Below are 19,824 nucleotides of genomic sequence, written 5' to 3'. Positions count from 1 at the left end.
CAACACTGTAAACATATTTCAAGGTCACTAGGAATCACTGATGTTCTACAGACCACATTTGAAATGCAACACTTTAAGAAGAAATTTAATAGACCTTGCGATTACCATAGTGAATTGTGTTCTGCCACTGTTTTTGGAAGATTAAAATTAATACCTTTATCAAATAGGCACAATTTATATGTGAAAGTTACTTCAATTTTTTTCTAAAGCTTTTTATTAAAAACACATTGTATTTGAATATAAAATTGGAATCCTCTATCTGCTTTTGTTCAGAGGATTGTTTGTGCAACTTCTTGTTTAAATTGGATTAGTACCATGTTAATTTTACATTGCCTCTGGTGAATAGCCACGGGGCTATAATCTCTGCCAGTAATTTGTCACAGCAAAATCCTCTGGAGGGCCATACAAAACATTTGTGTAGTACGGATTAGACGGCGAAAGCCATATCTTAGATTGTTAATAAATGTTAATGACAAAACCCAGCTGGTAAAGCTTGGAAATAAGACCTAATGCTCCGTGCCTGTTGCCAAAAGAATGTTTAAACAGAGATTTCCATTACTCAGAGGTGACCCAGTATAGTCAATTTGTGAATTTAAAAAATCATAATCTTCCAATTATTTGGAAAAAAAAACCCTTTTCTTCTGATTCACAAGCATAAAAGCTTGTGTTTCCATGTTGTAAACTTTTTTGTACTTGGGTAAGTGGGTAGGCAACAGCTGTAATATATAAATAAGTGTAACATAAAATGGGTCCTAACTTAGAAGACAAGGAAACGATATCCATACAGTCTGGATTTGCTACCTTTGGTATGATGTATAACACTGACTTTAAAGAGTTCTGGTTGTTAGACATTTAAGGGGTAATTTAGTTTCTTTTTTTCCCATCTCCAAGTTAAGATTGTTACTTTACTGTGTTCTAAGTACCATATTTATTTTAAAACATTTCTTGACACCTTAGAATATAGTTATGGAGGAAGAATAACAGCCACTACTTTTTAAAAATAAATGAATCATTGTTAAAAGGTATGAATTTGTTGTTCTGGGAAATTTAACATTTTTATCATGTCTCATACATTAAAACTAGGTAGGTTTGTTCACAGAACAGGAAACAGAACTAAGATTTTGGGTAGGATGTGAGTCCCTTACCATATTTGTGCACAGTAGATCTGTTTAAAACTAAGCTGATATATTTAGTTAAAACAACACAGACTTCATTGGCTGACATCAGCACTATCTTGTCCAGCCTCCTGCTTATCCACTCAGAGTAATTAATTTGATTAATTTACAAGTAATTTAGCCAAGGATGGGATGTAAATCTTTGTTTAAGAAAACAGTTGGAGGTCCAAGTCTTGGTTAAAAACTGTGTCTTGAAACCATCCAGGCCCTCCTACTGACTTGTCAGCTCTGGGTTATTTTCAGAAAACTTGACTTGAGCTCCTTAGTTTAGCTGTAAGTTTTTTCCCACAGACTTACATGGTATGTGTGAGTGGGAGAGTAAGTAGTGGCCACGTTTTAGCCGCTGTTTAGTCTAGTTTATGCATGTTTACATCTCCTCTCTGGATTTATAGGCAGCCAAAGCAAAATAAAGATTATACTCACTTGATTGAGGAGCCTTTAACCCAGAGCACCTGGCAGCAGAGAGGATTTCTTCCTCTAACCTCTAATTTTTGTGTGTGCATGTGTGATTATTATTAATGATGTATACTTGATTAAAAATTCAAGGCATTTAAAGGATTTTCTTATGTTTAAGAATTAAAATGTTTCAAGTTTTATAAAGTTAGTTTTACAAAATAACCTAAAATTAAATAATTGACCTTTTTTTTCCTGTTTGCAATTATATTTGCTTAGTGTAAAAGAAATCCAAATTTTGAAGCATCATAACATAGAAAAATAATAGTCACTGGTAACCTTATCACCTCCTCAGCCATAGATAACAATTTGGTGTATCCTTGTCTGGATTTCTTTTCCTTTATTTTTTAATAATTACTCTTTAAATGAAATATATCATACATTCCAAAGAGGGGGGAAAAAAGAAGATTCTTCTGCACTTCAACCCCCACCTTCTAGTGTAAGAAACAGCATTATCAGTGCTCCTTGTGCCTTTTCTAACCTGCATCCTCTCCACAGGTAACTACTTAGCTGAATTTGGTATTTATTGTTCCTTTGCTTTTCTTTATAAGCTTACAAGGTATGAAAAATAATAGTAAACAACAGTTTACTTTTGTATGTTTTTAAACTTCATATACATGGAAATATTCTCTGAATCATTCTTCTGTGACTACCTTGTGTGATTCAAAATTTAACTATTTTGATGCAGTAGCTAAAGTTTATTTTTTATTGCTTTATAAAACTTAAACATGAATATTCTAAGTTTTCTCATAATAAGACAACAGTGAAATATTTTATACATTTATACATTAAAATTTTTCTCTAGTGTTTATATCTAAAAATAGAACTTCTGGTCATAGGGTTCATTCATTTCTTCTGCTTCACTAAATGTTGTGAAATTACTTTCCAAAGTGGTTGTACAAATCTGCAGTTCCCAAGAATGGTGTATAATTGTTGTTATTCTTCACAACATGTCTAACACTTGGCTGTTATCAGATGTATTAATTTTTTCCAGTTTGGTGGGTCTGAAATCATATCACTCTGTGGCTTAAATTTTCATTTCCCTGATTATTGACTTTGAGCATCTTTTCATTTGTTTATTAGACTTGCATGTGGAATGTCTTATTGTCTTTTGCTCAACAGAAATAAATCAACAGATTTTGGAATCACCAGACACAAAGTTAGAGGTAACTACTAGAAAATAGGTGATATGATGGAGAAATGTATTAGAGAAGTAGAACCTTTTCAATCATATAGACATTCTGGAACTGAAAAGTATCACAAATGAATTGTAAGATTCAATAGATGAATTAACAGCAGAACCTAGGATATGTGAACTGAAAATAAACCAATAAAAAGTATCCAAACTGGAACAGAGAAAAGGATGGAAAATACAACAAATAACATAAGTGACATACAGGATAGGGTATATGAGACTGACTACTTTCTGTGTAGCCATAGACCCCTGTCTTAGTCTGGGCTGCTGTAACCTGGGCTGCTGTAACCAAATAGCACAGACTAGATGGTTTTAAACAACAGAAATTTGTTTCTCACATTTCTGAAGGCTGGAAGTCTGAGATCAAAGTGTACACATGGGCAAGTCCTGTGTCTGGAGAGGTCCCACTTCCCAGTTCATAAATGGCCATCTTTCCACTGTCTTCACATAATAGAAGAACTAGAGAACTCTACTGGGTCTCTTTTATAAATAATTTAAAATAGTCAAACTACTAGAGCTCATTAATGAATTTGGTAAAGTGTCAGGATACAAAATTAATACACAGAAATCTCTTGCATTCCTATACACTAACAATGAAAGATCAGAAGAGAAATTAAGGAAACAATCCCATTTACCATTGCATCAAAAAGAATAAAATACCCAGGAATAAACCTACCTAAGGAGGCAAAAGACCTGTACTCAGAAAACTGTAAGATACAGATGAAAGAAATCAAAGATGACACAAAGAGATGGAAAGATATACCACGTTCTTGGATCGGAAGAATCAATATTGTCAAAATGACTATACTACCCAAGGCAATCTACAGATTCAGTGCAACCCCTGTCAAATTACCAATAGCATTTTTCACCGAATTAGAACCAAAAAATTTACAATTTCTGCAGAAACACAAAAGACCCCAAATAGCCAAAGTAATCTTGAGAAAGAAAAACGGAGCTGGGGGAATCAGATTCCCTGACTTCAGACTATACTACAAAGCTACAGTCATCAAAACGGTATGGTACTGGCACAAAGACAAATATAGATGAATGGAACAGGATAGAAAGTCCAGAGATAAACCCATGCACCCATGGTCACCTAATTTATGACAAAGGAGGCAAGAATATACAACGGAGAAAAGACAGTCTCTTCAATAAGTGGTGCTGGGAAGACTGGGCAGCTGCATGTAAAAGAATGAAATTAGAACATTCTCTAACACCATACACAAAAATAAACTCAAAATGGATTAAACACCTAAATGTAAGACCGGACACTATAAAACTCTTAGAGGAAAACATAGGTAGAAACTCTCTGACATAACTGGCAGCAGTATCTTTTCAGATCCACCATCTAGAGGAATGAAAATGAAAACAAAAATAAACAAATGGGACCTAATCAAACTTAAAAGCTTTTGCACAGCAAAGGAAACCATAAATAAAAGGAAAAGACAACCCACAGAATGGGAGAAAATATTTGCAAATGAAGCTACTGACAAGGGATTAATCTCCAGAATTTACAAACAGCTCATGCAGCTCAATATGAAAAAAACAAACAACCCAATCAAAAAATGGGCAGAAGATCTGAATAGACAGTTCTCCAAGGAAGAAATACACATGGCCAAAAAGTACATGAAAAGAGGCTCAACATCACTAGTTATTAGAGAAATGCAAATCAAAACTACAATGAGGCATTACCTCACACTGGTCAGAATGGCCATCATAAAAATGTCTACAAACAATAAATGCTGGAGAGGGTGTAGAGATAGAGAAAAGGGAACCCTCCTACACTGTTGGTTGCAATGTAAATTGGTACAACCACTATAGAAAACAGTATGGAGGTTACTTAAAAAACAGCTACCATGTGATCCAGCAACCCCACTCTTGGGCATATATCTGGAGAAAACCATAATTCGAAAAGATACATGCACTGAGTGTTCATTGCAGCACTATTTACAATAGCCAGGACACATGGAAGCAACCCAAATGTCCATTGACAGAGGAAAGGATAAAGAAGATGTGGTACGTATGTACAATGGAATATTACTCAGCCATAAAAAATGAAATAATGCCATTTGCAGCAACATGAATGGACCTAGAGATTGTCATACTGAGTGAAGTAAGTCAGAGAAAGAAAAAGATCATATGATATCACTTATATGTGGAATCTAAAAAAATGGTACAAATGAACTTATTTACAAAACAGAAATAGAGTCATAGTTATAGAAAACAAACATGGTTGCCAGGGGGAAAGGGGGAAGGAGGGGTAAGTTAGAAGTTTGGGATTGACATATACACACTACTATATATAAAATAGTTAACAAATAAGAACCTACTGTATAGAACAGGGAAGTCTACTCAGTACTCTGTAATGACCTATATGGGAAAAGAATCTAAAAACGAGTGGATATATGTATATGTATAGCTGATTCACTTTGCTGTAGAGCAGAAACTAACACAACATTGTAAATCAACTGTAGTCCAATAAAAATTAACTAAAAAAAAAAAAAATAGCCCCAAAGCAAAGAAAATATTTAAAGCCATGGAGGAAGAGGGAAACGTTTCCTTCACAGGAGCAACAATGAGGTTGGCAGATGAACTTTCAGCAGTAGTAAAGGAATTCATAAAACAGTGGAATAACATCCTTAAAGTACTGAAAGGAAGTAAGTAATGGCCCACCTAAATTCAGTATCCAGTGAAAATGTACTTCATTATTGAAAGCAACATAAGACTTTCAGACTAACAAAAATTGGGAGAAAACAATAATCACAGTATTTGTTGGGTTTAAAATATAGAGAGAATTAAAATTCATGGCAAATAATAGTACAAAAGATATGAAGGGATAAGTAGAGTTAAAATGCTTAAAGTATGTTGCATTGTCTGTGAAGTTGTAAAGGTCCTAATTTCTATGTAAAAGAAGAGCAAAAATAAGCTGATAGAAGGGAAAAATAGAATGACATAAAATATTAGATTAATCTAAAAAAGGACAAAAGGAGAGAAGCAGAACATAAAATAGATGGCAGAAGTAGAAAATAGTAATATGTAAAGATTTAAACCCATATATATCACCCATTTCTTTAAATATAAATGGACTGAATACCATTATTAAAGACATATTCAACTAAAACCTGAATTAAAAAAACAACAGTATGTGCCTTAAATATAAGGATGCTTTAACTATAAGAGTACAAAATGGTTGAATTTAAAAAGAGGGGAAATTGTATATTACATTAATATTAACCCACAGAGCTTAGACTCTAGGGCAAGAGGCATTACTGTAGATTAAGAGAGTTTTCATAATCATAAAAGGGTCAGTCACCTAGAAGTTGACAACAATTCTACATTGAGTGTTCCTGGTAACAGCCACAAATTTATATAAAGCAAAAATTAATAGAACTAAAAGGAGAAATGGACAAACGCATAATAATGGTAGATTTTACCGTAACTCTCCTGGGAACTGATAGAGCAAACCAACAATGGATAATAAGCTTTAGAAGATTTAGATGACCTAACCATTGTTATATGTAGAATACTTCATCAAAAAAGTCCCAGGGGGTTTCCCTGGTGGTGCAGTGGTTGAGAATCTGCCTGCTAATGCAGAGGACACGGGTTCAAGCCCTGGTCTGGGAGGATCCCACATGCCGCAGAGCAACTAGGCCCGTGAGCCACAACTACTGAGCCTGCGCGTCTGGAGCCTGTGCTCTGCAACAAGAGAGGCCGTGATAGTGAGAGGCCCATGAACCACGATGAAGAGTGGCCCCTGCTTGCCACAACTAGAGAAAGCCCTCTCACAGAAATGAAGACCCAACACAGCCATAAATAAATAAATAGATAGATAGCCAAGCATTTGAAGCCCTTTAAAAAAAAAACAAGTCCCAGGATACACATCATTTTCTAGTGCACTGGAACATTTAGCTAAATTGCTCATATGCTGAATCGAACAGCAATTCTAAACAAATTTCAGAGGATTGTAATTCAGAATATGTTCTCTGAGCACAGTGAGATTAAGCTAGAAATTAGTAATAAAAAGATAATAAGTATCCCCCATGATTGAAATAGTACACTTCTTATAACCCATGGCTAAATTGGAGACCACAAATGAAATTAGAAAATGTTTTGAACTAAATAATTAAAACATGTCAAGACATGAGCTTTAATGAAAATTGTGCTTAAGGAGATTTATAGTGTCAGGTTCACTTGAAAAATATCAATAAGAAAAGCATGAAATCTGTTCTCTAAATATCCCTTTCAAACAGTAAGCAATTAGGAGGAAGGAAGTAATCAAAATGAGTAAAAATTGATGAAATATGGGGAAAATGTACAGCAAAATCAACAAAGTTGTCAAAGAGTGTTCAAGGACCAAAACAATAGGCAGTAACTCCCAATATCAAGGTTTAAAAAAAATGGGACAGGGCTACAGATCCACAGACATTTAAGGAGATAAAAGAATGGTATGAAATTTTTATGTGAATGTGAGACACAGAACTCACAAAACCAATACAAAAAGAAACAGATAATAGAAGTAGTCATGTAGCTATTAGAGAAATTTAATATGTAATGAAAAACCTTCACCAAAAGAAGGCTCCAGACCTAAATGGCTTCACGTTTCAATTTTAGTAAACATTTTAGAAAGACCACTAATCTTACACAAACTGTTTCAGAAACTATGAAGAGAGAATACTTCTCACTTTTTAAAAAAATGAGACCAGCATTATCTTGATCCTAAAATCTGACAAGGACATTATAAGAAAATTAATTGGCCAATCTCATGAACATAGATATAAAACTTGTAAGCATCACAACTAAGTTTATTTATTAAACAAAGGAGAAGTTGACTATTTATCCCCTTAAAAAATAAAGGAGGACTTCCCTGGTGGCACAGTGGTCAAGAATCCGCCTGCCAATGCAGGGAGCACGGGTTCGAGCCCTGGTCCGGGAAGATCCCACATGCCACAGAGTAACTAAGCCCGTGTGCCACAACTACTGAGCCTGCAGTCTAGAGCCCGTGAGCCACAACTACTGAGCCCATGTGCTGCAACTACTGAAGCCCGTGCGCCTACAGCCTGAGCTACGAAACTCGGAGAAGCTACTGCAGTGAGAAGCCCACTCACCACAACTAGAGAAAGCCCTCACGCAGCAATGAAGACCCAACAACAAAGACCCAATGCAGCCAAAAATAAATATATTTATAAAAGAAAAAATAAAGGAGAAGAAATCAAATGCTCCTATCAAAAATGCAGAAAAAGTCAGTACCCATTCATAGTAACAATTCTTAGCAAACTAAGAATGTAGGGGAAATTTCTTAATCTAATAAAACCTACCAAAAAATATTTCTTAAAGGTTTTCCTCTGAAATCAGGAATGAGAGAAAAATGCCCTCTATTATCATTTCTTAATATTGTACTAGAGGTTCTATCCAGTGTAACAGGCCGAGAGAGAAAGGGTCTATCATCTGGAAAGGTAAAAGTAAAACTGTTGTCATTTGCAGATGACAGTTGTTATGTACATAGAAAACCAGAAAGTATCTACAGATGACCTATTAGAATTAATAAGTGAGTTTAGCAAGTTTACTGGAAACAAAATGAGTATGTAAATATCAATTTAAATTCTCTATACCAGAGACAGAGAACAGAAGTTTTAAAACTCTGCCATTTGCAGTAGCATTTAAAAACTTGAAACTCCTAGGTGCACATTCAAAGAAAGATGCTACTCAGTATACAGAGAAGTATAAAATATTGTTAAACAAAATTTTAAAAGACCTGAATAATTGGAGAGGTAAACTGTGTTCACTGTTTGAAGAATTAATATTGTAAAGATAATGGTTTTGGCCAAATTGATTTGTAGATTCAGCATAATCATAAGCAGTTCCAGCAGGCCTTGTTTTTTCAACCCTAGAAATTGATATTTATATGAAAATACACAAGTCAAGAATAACTAAGAATTTTGAAGACAGAAGACATACTATCAAATATCCAGAGTTACTGTTACAAAAGTTACAGTAATTAAGACAGTGAAGTTTAACGGAAGGATAGAGAATCCAGAAACAACTCATACATCAAAGGATAGAGGTGATGTATAACAGGTGGCACTGCCAAGCAGTGGGGGAAAAGTTGTTTTCCAGTAAATGTTGCTAAGTCAATTGGAGCTCTGTATGCAGAGAAGAAGAAACTTGATCTCACCATACACAAAACCAATTGCATATGAGTTTTTGATAAATGAAGCTTCAAGAAGGTAATGTAAACTAGTGTCTTCAAAACAGGCACTTAGGGACTTCCCTGGTGGCACAGTGGATAAGACCCCACGCTACCAATGCAGGGGGCCTGGGCTCGATCCCTGGTCAGGGAACTAGATCCCACATGCGTGCCGCAACTAAGACCCCATACAACCAAATAAATAAATAAAAACAAGAAATAAAAAACTGAGGCAGACAAAAAGAAAGATAAATTTGGACCATATTAGAATTGAGTAAATAACACCATTAAAGTAAAAGGCAAGACAAAGACTAGTGGAAAATATTTACAATTTAAATAATTGACAAAGGATTTATCTAGTATATGTAAAGAACCACACACATATCAATGAGGAAGGATGGACTGCCAAGTAGAGCAAAGGGCCAAATGGTTGAACAGGAACTTTACAGAATAACAATGCCATTAAAAATATTAAAACACGTTCAACCTCATTAGTATTTGAAAAAATACAAAATAAAATCATGAGATACCACTACATAAGTTATCAGAATGGTTTAAATGAAAAAAAAAAGAAAAAACTGACATTACCCAGTTTTGGCAAGAGTATAGAGCACTGGAATGCTTACATGGGAGTGTAAATTAGTACTGCTACTGTAAAAACAGACCATATTTACTAACATTGAAATTCTTATACCCAATGACCCAGCAGTTTGAATTGCAGGTATATACTCAGTAGAAATGCATACAGAAGTCCATGAATGTACAATAATGTTCACATCAGCTTTATAATACAAAACTGGAAACTAACGCAAATGCCCCTCGGCAGTGGAATGAAAAGACTGTATATTCATCCAATAGAATGCTCAGTAGTACTGTGAATCATCAACTACACATAATACGAACGGATCTGAAAAAATGTTTAGCGAAAGAAGCCAGACATAAACTTACACTGTACAGTTCCACGTACACAAAGTTCAAAGCAATGAAAACTTATTCATGGTGTTAGAAATTAGTCCTATCTTTGGTGAAGGATGAGTGGTCAGTGACTTGGGCAGGAACACAGAGGGGCTTCTGGGGTTATGATAATCTCCTGTTTCTTGTTCTGGATGGTGGTTATGGGAGTAGTTCACTTTGTAAAATTTGACCAAAGTGCACCTTTATGATTTGGTAGTTTTGTTATTACTCAGTAAATGTTTCTTTTTTAAAAAAGATGATGTTACCTATTGATCCAAGCTTTCCCATTTAGGGGTTCTGTTCTAAAGAAAGAAAAGCACTTGTGGTCCCTAAGGAAATATAGAGAGAGATTCATGAGCTAACTATGTTAGATGACAGGATGTCTTACTGCAGCATTCCAAAATGTCTGTTATTGAGAGGGTGGTTGACTAAATCATGGAATATCCATTGTGTGGAATGTCACACATTTATATAAAAGAAATTTTATCATGTGCATAAATTTCTATGTAAGCCTTGAGAAAAGAGTGGAAAGGCATATTATTTCTTGAGGTAGGAGTGGAGTTACTAGTACAGAGACAGTTATTGAATCTTTCTTGGTACCTCTGTATAATTTGTATTTTGTATAATTAACTTGTATAATTTACCATTCCTTTATATAATTGTAATTTCTTAGATAATTTTGTATAATTAACCATTTCTTAAATACTACTCTTACCATTGGTCCTGTGGCAACTCGTTGTGTTGACAGCAGACTCTTTCTTGCCTCTAACTACTATTAGATCTTACGATATTTAGCTAACCTCAGTCACTGATTGGGCCATGAGTGGTTATGGCTTATAACAAGAAGGGAAATCACGGAAAAGTTTGTAAAGAGAACCTGGGCTTTCTAGATAATAGAATCTGCAGTGTGTGGCTCTATCATGGGTGCTGTCAAGGAGGATTATAATCATAAGTCAAAGTCATATAAATATATTTATTCCTAACATTAGAGATCTGGCTTGTTTCTTTCAAGCGGGAGCAAGAAAGTCAAATGGCTCGTCTTAAAAAACAGCAAGAAGAGTTGGAACAGATGAGACTACGTTACTTGGCTGCTGAGGAAAAAGATACAGTAAACACCGAGAGACAAGAATTGTTGGATATAAGAAATGAACTGAACAGGTATAGTAACTAAAAAGTACTTTTTTTCATACAAAAACAAAAGTTCAAATAGGACAACTTTTTATTTAGTCATTGGTCTAGGGAAAGTACAACATCAGGTCTTTCAAGAATAAGGTACATTATATATAAAAGGTAGTTGAGTTATACAATAGAAAATCTTTGCCAAAGACCATTACTTGTAACATTTTTTTGCCATGAACATAGCCGTATTTAGCTTTTTTGTTTCCACTCATAGCATTAGTACTTTACATTTTATTCCTGTGTGACTGTTTTAGGATTATTGCTACTATTTCAAGGTAATTGAGTATACTGAATTTTTAATTACATAAAGTAAAAGAAATTTCAAATACTGTTATATTCTTAATGTAAGTAATACAGAATATAGCTCTTAATTATTGCCCTGTGTATCAGCAGCTATTTTAAATGCCTTATACGCCTATCTCCACTTTTTTTAATCCTCGAAGCAACTATTTGAGGAAGATATTATCCCCATTTCGAGATGAAGAAACCAAGGATTAAAGAGATTTAAGTACCCTTTCCAAGGTCACACAGCTAGTAAATCAGGGAGCCAGAGTTCATATCTGATTCCAGAGGTTGTATTTTTAACTCCTCTGCAACAATGGGCTTCTCTATAGTGTCATGTTCATCTTAGTTACAATTTCAAGTATTTCATGTTAGAAAAGTAATCATTAGGAAGCAGTATTAGAACAAATTACTGTCTTTTTGAGGGGAGTGTACAGGAAGATTTTCTAACTTAGTTTAGCAAGAGACTAGTATTTTTGTTGCAGCGAAGCATACTGTCTTAGCTCAGGCTGGCATAACAAAATACCATAGATTGGGTGGCTTATAAACAACAGAAATTTATTTTCTCACAGTTCTGGAGGCTAAAAGTTCAAGATCAAAGTGCCAGCATGGTTAGTTTCTGGTGAGGACTCTCTTCCTGACTTGTTAGACAGCTGCCTTACTGCTGTGTCCTCACAAGCTCTACTGTGTCTCTTCTAATAAGTGTATAAATCTCATCATGACACCCCCCCCGCTCATGACCTCATCTAAACCTAATCACCTCCCAAAGGTTCCATCTCCAAATACCATCACATTGTGGGCTGGGGCTTTAAACATATGAATTTTGGGAGGACACAATGTATACATAGGACATACATTTGACAGAATATCCCATGATATATCCCTATATAAATCGGGAAAATTCAGTCACTATATTAGGTGGGTTTGGAGCTGAATTACACCACTGCATTTAGAATATTAATGTATAAATATCAGTTGGAAAAGGTCAAGGTCTATAATGCATGCTACAGGGCTCAATTCACACTATTATTCTCTTTTTATTCAGCAAATATTTATTTGGTATCTACTATGTCATAGATTTGGAAGATGTTACAAATTAATTTTAACATGTGCTTTGCCTTGCAAAATTTTGCTATTATATATAGCAATTTGTTTTAGTTTAGCAAATACATACTAAGCACCTACTGTTTGCTGAGCACTGTTTTGGTGGTTTAAACGAAGATAGCTATTTGCTGATAGGTCATATAAAATTAAAACTTATTATTAATGTCTTAATAAATTAAGATTTAGGGAGAACTGAAACCAACAAGATTAAATACATTAGAAACAAAAGCAGAGTTCTCTGTATAAATTATAAGAAAAATCTCTTAAGTGATGGGCAAGACATAATAAAACAGTTGATGTGAGAAAGCCTAGGAGGGTTTAAGTGACTACTACTAACAATGTGACTTGGCTGCCAAAGAGCCAGTGCAGTTAGGGACATTCATAGAAGGAGTGTTCAGTACACACTGTGGTAAAACCACCTCTGGGTTGTTCTTACCAGTGTGCAACAGACTTTAAGGGAAATCAGCTACCTAGAGAGCTGCCAAAGGAATGTGACCAAAAAGTGGTTAGGAGAGTGAGGGATATTAATTTGTAGAGAAGTCTTGGGCAGAGTATTAGAAAGCTCTCTTCAGATATCTGGAGGGCTACCATGTTAAAAATAATTCAGTAGGATTTCCTCTTGAACAGAATCATAGCCAGTTATTGGGAAGTATAAAGGCGCATACTGAGTTCAATATAAGAAGGAACTTTCTAACAGAGCAATTCTGAAAGCAGTAGGTTCCTAGTGACACGAAGCTGGGTGAGTTGAGTCCATACATAGTGTTTGTCAGGGGAGTAAAGTTTCCTTTGATAACTTTATGGACTTCTTCAGCCACAGGGTTCTAAAACCCTGTTGTGATCATGAATGCTGATTGCATTTTAGTAAAGACTTCATAGGGGTAGTCTCTCAGTTGTGTAAAAATTTCATTTGTCCTTCATGCATAAACAGATGAACAGGGAAATGGTTGAACTTCCTGGTACATAGTTTGGCACTGTGTGTCATTAATCTCCCAAGAGGACCTCTTCCTCCAAGAGAGCTGTAAGAGTTAGAGTAGGGGAAACAACTATTCAGAAATCTTCTCTTACTCATCCCCATGTGTTGCTCAGTTTTACGAGTGTCCCATTAATCACTTGATTTCCACCCCAGTCCCAAAGCACAGGGCCCTCACTATTTAGGGTTTTTTTCTTAGAACAGATAGAGGTATTTGGTGTCCTTTTTGGACTGTATACCTCAGTTTCTTGTTCTTTTGTGAGGGATCTTAGGAGTCAGTTCAGGTTTCAGAGAAGTATATGAACAAACAAAACTGTACACTCCCAGTGCTCCTGCACCCTTTCCGGGGCCCAGTGCTCCTTGTCTGTCGGGGCAGGACACTCTCCCAGGCTCTTCCTCCCTCTCCGCCCCACGCCATGTGTAATTTGAGAAGTGGATTTGGTTCTCATTAGCTTACTTACGGTGAAGACCATCTAGAAGCAGGGGCTTAGACTCAATTGCTTTTTTATCTTATTTATAAAGACAAAGGTTAGGAGTAGTTGCAAATTAAATATTTTCGTAGCCAGTTACGTAGAGTATAAAGTTATGTCTTAGTTGTAGATTCCAAATTAAATTAAAACCTACTCTGTGTCCAAACTTAGTATACTTACTAAGTGATAATGTAATGCCAAATATACTCCCCATTTTCAAGGTAAAGTGATTGATGATATTCCATTGTAAAGATCCAAATCCCAGGCTGGCACCTGCTCCCCTTTCTTCATCTCCTTAGATAAGATCATCATGAATCTAACTTGAAGCTATCCATATAGACTCTTAAAATGTACATGCCCTTTGAACCAGGCATTCACATCTATAGAATATCACTTTCTATGAATACTTAGTAATATAAGCTCCATAATAATGGGAACTTTTCTTCTTGATTCAACTGCAGTATCCCCCAAACCTAGCACTGTTTAGTAAGAGTAAATATTTGTGGGATGAATTTAGAAGAAAATTTCATGTTCAAAAAACATAACAAAGGTTTAATAACAACCTAAAGGTCAATAATAATGATATAGGAAGATATTCATTATATTAATAAGTGATACATATAACGTACAGAATTGCATATATAGTTTTCTAAAAAGTTAGCAATACTGTGTTTAAAATACATGCATTTTTTAATTGAGAATACAGAAAATTATTACTCAGATTGGTTATCTCTGGTTAATAAGATGGTGATGATTTTCTTTTCTACACATTCCCCAAATTTCTACAGTTTTCATGTATTTTATAATTAGGAAAACAAGTATTGTTTTTAAAACTGTCTTTTATAAGTGTGCGAACTCTGGCCAACCAAGTGGTTTTTGTTTTCTTCCTGAAAATATTACTAAAAAATGTACTTTACCACTAAATCATTTTGTTTTTAAGTGGTGTTGTTAACTGAAAACCAAAAGAGTGTTTGTCGCTTGCTAGAGTGGCATGTGTTCTTGACTTCTCAGGTTAAGGCAACAAGAACAAAAACAGTACCAGGATTCCAGAGAGATTGCGAGCGGAAAAACGGATGGCCCACACGGCAGTGCACTGGAAGAAGGTTTGGATGATTATTTGACTCGCCTCATAGAAGAAAGGGATACTTTGATGAGGACGGGTGTGTATAATCATGAGGATCGAATAATAAGTGAACTTGACCGACAGATTGGAGAGATTTTGGCAAAAAACAATGCCAGTAATTAATAACATTTGGAAAATCTTTACAGAGACTCCAGGTCTAAATTTTAATTTAATAGTAAAGCCCTCAAAAGAAGGGGAAATGGATGTTTTACAATGCAATTTTCAGTTTTTTATAAGCAAGATTTTGTATGTTGTTGTATAGTATTTATTCGATTTTATTTACTTTATGCTACCTCTCCCACTCTGGTTTATTTGTAATTGCATTTTATATTCTCATTTTTAATGACTTTTCAGTGTTTCTCATAATTTATAATTTCATGGCTCACTTTCAGAACGGCTTTTCACTAAATTTATTCTCAGAGAAATGACTGTAGTAATTTCCAGTTACATAATTTTTTATGTTGAGCCAAAAGAGTATATGTTGCACTTTAAAAATGCTGTCCTGTTCATCTGAATAGAGGTATCTTAAAAGTTGAGACCACTTGTAAATGCAACTAGTTTTATTTAATTCATTTTAGATGAGCTGTCTTTTTTAACCTGTAACATTTGCAGGTGACAAGTTAGAAAACAGAAAGCAGGATCAGTGCAAAGAAGCCATTTGTGATCTATTGAGTGACAAATTAGTCATTTATTTAAATGAAGTTAATACAGATTAAACTTGTTTCAACAGCTATTGAATTTTCAAATTTTTAGTATACTCTTAACTTTTAAGAGTATGAAGTAATAGCTTAGTAAGTTTTCTCTGTCTCCTGCTCAAGATTGCATTGTTTTCTTTTGTTAAAAATAGAGATTTCATTTTCCAATAATAGTAATACTAGTTGTTAATGTAAACCCTCTGTAATAAAACATGGAAACAGATGCATAAACGCTTTAGCTAAGAAAGTAGAGTGAAAACCTACTATTTTTGACTCCCCCTGAGTTTAATCAGTCTTTTACAAAAGAACATGAGATTAAGTCATTGGATTTATGTAGTGCCATGTCAGTATAAATTTTTAAGAATTCCTTTGTATTCTTCAGAGCCAACATTTGCCCTCAAAGCAACACTTTCCACTTCCTTTTACAGGGTACTAAAAAGGTTTGATTAGCAAATTCACAGATTAGGTGAGCTTTGAAATATATGTAGTTTAAAATTTCTTATTCCGAAATAAATTTTAAGTATATACTTTAGGAAATATATACTATTTACTGATAACTTCCACAAAAGCAGAAGAGGCTATTTGGTGACACTAAATTTTCTGTTGTTTTCAAGGTGGCATATTTCTTGTTTGGGAAATTAAAGTCCCTACATGCTTTATATGTTTTTTCCTCCCCCCTTGTTAACAAGTGTTAATCTGAAAACAACCCAAGAGTAAATAGAGAAATTACTGAGAGAATAATGAATATGTGAATTATAGCAAGAATGTGAAGTATTAATTATGGCTAGACATTTTTTCTCATTGATTTTTGTGCCACATGAATGGAACAGAAGTATTCTTTTTATTTGGGAAGGTCTTGGGTAAATATTGTGACTGTGCCTTCAGTTGCACTGTGTGCTGCATGTGACTGTTTTCAAACACTAGAGGGGGCCTTAGATTTAAAGAAACAAAAAGGACATTTCTAAAATGGATGTGTGGTTTGCCTTCACTAAAGTAATCCTTTGGCTATGTATTTTATCAAATAAAAATGATACTTGTATGCATCTTTGAGCTTCTGAGCACTCTGTTATTTTTTTGTTAAATGGATTGGGCAAGTGCTTGGCACTTCCTGTATCAAGTTACTTTGTAGTTTTGGTTTTTAAGTGCTTACATTGCAGATAGATACTTTTATATGTTCTAAAATTGGGAGAGTCTGAAGTTTTAACACCTTTTTGTGGTCCTGTAGCAACAGACGTTTCATTTGTAAGTGGCATTTACTGTATTTATACTGATTGCTGTTACTAAATTATCATCGGTGCCTGGGAGTTGAGTTATGACCATAGTAGAGAGATGAGTGAATGAGCAAGTGAGTAGGTGAGTGAATAAGAAGTTTCCTCAGTACTATATGTAACAGCGACCTTTCATCAGGTATTTTCATGTGAAACAAAGTTTACCTTTGAAATGTTTGTGATTCCTTTTCATGGAGAAAGCCTAGTTTCTATGTGTAAGGCTAGCACATACTGCACGGGAGGTGTATTACTACGTCTTCCAGGTATGTGTGGTGCCATGTCTGTATAAATTGGAAGAGTTCCTTTACAGGTATATCCCAGTGATTTCTATATAGACTTGGGATCCTGTTGCTTCCAGCAGGTGTGGAAGTTTTGAGTATGATTTAAGGCTGTATTAAGGCACTGCATGAACAACTTAAGATTACATCAGGCAAGTCTGATCAGATGACTTTCTCATCCACTTACTGCTCTGTCCAGATACGTCCCAGCCCGAATCTGAGTCCTCAGATCGCCCCAGTACATATTGCTTGTCCTCAGCCACCTCAGAATGGACTGATTGACCTGGTTCTTAAGAGTCTATAAAAAGGGTCCCCTGGTAGCTATGGATGGACTTTGAAAATTTGGCCTCTCACTACCATTGTGTCTGGCTTGACTGAATACCTGACTTGACTTTTTTATTGATATAATTCAGATACCATAGGATTCACCATTTTAAAGTATGCACTTCCGTGATTCTTAGTATATTCACACGGTTGTGCAGCCATCACTGCTATCTAATACTGAAACGTTCTCACCATCCCCTAAAGAAGTACCACACTCATTAGCAATCATTCCCCCTTTACCCCTCTCCCCAGCCCTTGACAGCCACTTATCTACTTTCTGTCTCTGTGGATTTGCCTATTCTGGACATTTCATATAAATGAAATTCCAAATTTGATACTAAAATTGGAAACCTTAAGTATTTTTCTATGCCCAGTTTCTATGGTATATAGCATTTTATCAGATGTTAAATTAAATGAAACAGATGCAGAAGGCCCAAATAAGGGTAGAACATTTATCAATCAGTTAGTATAGCTCAGCTGTTCTATCATCCATTACCTCGTAAAGCAGTGACCTAAAATAGTGAATGGTAGATAATGTTCTGCCGTAACACCTCTGAGCAGTCCTCTGATGCTGGAAATGGATTATTGATACAGGGCATGTATCGTGCCACTGGTATCCTATCAAAACTGCACACTTTCCCACCTGATTTCTAGAGTGGGGATAAAGAGAAGCATGGTTAACTAGAATAGAAGGTCCATGAGGACAGAGGTTAGGTCTGTCTTACTTTCTGCCATTTGCCAGGACTAAAATAGTGGCTTCCCCAGGTAGGTACTCAATAGTTGCTGCATTCATGAAGAAAAAATTGTGTGTGGTCTGCCAGTCAAAATAGACATAAAAATTAATGACTGAGGTACTGGGAGAATGCGCTTTCCTGGCCTCACTGACCCGGCTCTGTTGAAACTGAGGGATTTGTTTGTTGGATTGTTTGGCTTTTTAAAAGTATGCTTGGGGCTTCCCTGGTGGCGCAGTGGTTGAGAGTCCTGCCGATGCAGGGGACACGGGTTCGTGCCCCGGTCCGGGAAGATCCCACGTGCCGCGGAGCGGCTGGGCCCGTGAGCCATGGCCACTGAGCCTGCGCCTCCGGAGCCTGTGCTCCGCAACAGGAGAGGCCACAACAGTGAGAGGCCCGCATACCGCAAAAAAAAGAAAAAAAAAAAAGTATGCTTCAATTGCATTGAGACAGAAGGTACAATAGAGGTTATCGGGGAGGGGGTGCAGGAATTCGGGAGTTACTGCTGAATAGGTACAGAGTTTCTGTTGAGGATGATGATAGTGGAAATGGTTGCATTGTGAATATATGTAACGCCACTGAATTGTACGCTTAAAATTGTTAAAATTTTGTGTTATGTATATTTTACTACAATTAAAAAAAAAAGTTTGCTTCAAATCTGCCTACCCAGTGTTTAAATACTAAAGGGGTTTTACACATGAGCCTCCTGGCAAGCCATTTTTAAAGATACTATCTTTTCATTCCTTGATTGTAGGAGTGGATCAGATATTGCATTATACGTTTGTAGTGCCTTTGTTGGCAAATTCTGAAAGTACTGAAAATTAATGGCTACTTTTTCATCCCAACCTCTAAAGGTAAAATTGGAGCGTCCTTGAAACTTGGAATTGTAATCCCTTCATGTATTATAAAATTAAGGTCTTATTATCCTTTTAAAAAAGAATAATGACAAAATCAACACAAAACAAAACAGTACTGGTTATTTAATTTAGCAGGTAGTCCAGAACATGGACATAAATTTGAGTGATAATTTTTCACAGTGGATTACTAGTTCCCTAAATTAGGCTTAATATCTTTTCGATTGAGGTAGCCTTATTGTTGGCTGGTGGTCTTATTAATTGAGGAAATGGTTTGTGTGGGAGTGCTGAATAAAGTCTGGGTGGATAATTTTTAACATGGTATGACTTGAAAATTCAAATCCGTCTTTGATATTTGTGTTTTGGCAACTGGGACAAAGGCCTCGGAACCCAGACTTTCCAGCATGCACTTCTTCTGCCACCTGCCCTAGAACACAATCTATGTATCTTCCTATCTGATGGGCCCTCGGCTTCTGTGCCTTGGCAGACAAAGACATAACTCCTCCATCTTGGTGTAAATGTGGAAGTACAGACGGAAATGTTTAAGCACCTAAATTTTTCACTGAAACCAAAAGAACTAGAGTG

The 19,824-nt window shown here is 35.6% G+C and overlaps 1 protein-coding gene across 2 annotated transcripts in view; it reads left to right on the top strand.

Moving 5' to 3' along the window:
- Window positions 1–16,827, top strand: part of CEP120 (centrosomal protein 120) — a 79,238-nt gene extending 62,411 nt beyond the window's left edge. For both annotated transcript variants that reach the window (XM_081233274.1, XM_081233273.1), the window contains exons 19-20: window positions 10,974–11,119; window positions 14,978–16,827. In XM_081233274.1, the coding sequence (XP_081089400.1) occupies window positions 10,974–11,119; window positions 14,978–15,212 (381 nt within the window). In that variant the 3' untranslated portion in view covers window positions 15,213–16,827. The remainder of the gene's footprint in view (window positions 1–10,973; window positions 11,120–14,977) is intronic.
- The last annotated feature ends 2,997 nt before the right edge of the window (window positions 16,828–19,824 follow it).

The sequence above is a fragment of the Mesoplodon bidens genome (genome assembly GCF_964165515.1).
Source record: "Mesoplodon bidens genome assembly, chromosome: 4".
In the NCBI taxonomy this organism is placed as follows: domain Eukaryota; kingdom Metazoa; phylum Chordata; class Mammalia; order Artiodactyla; family Ziphiidae; genus Mesoplodon; species Mesoplodon bidens.
The sequence above is the reverse complement of the archived record's forward strand: the minus strand, read 5'-3'. Positions and strand labels throughout refer to the sequence as shown.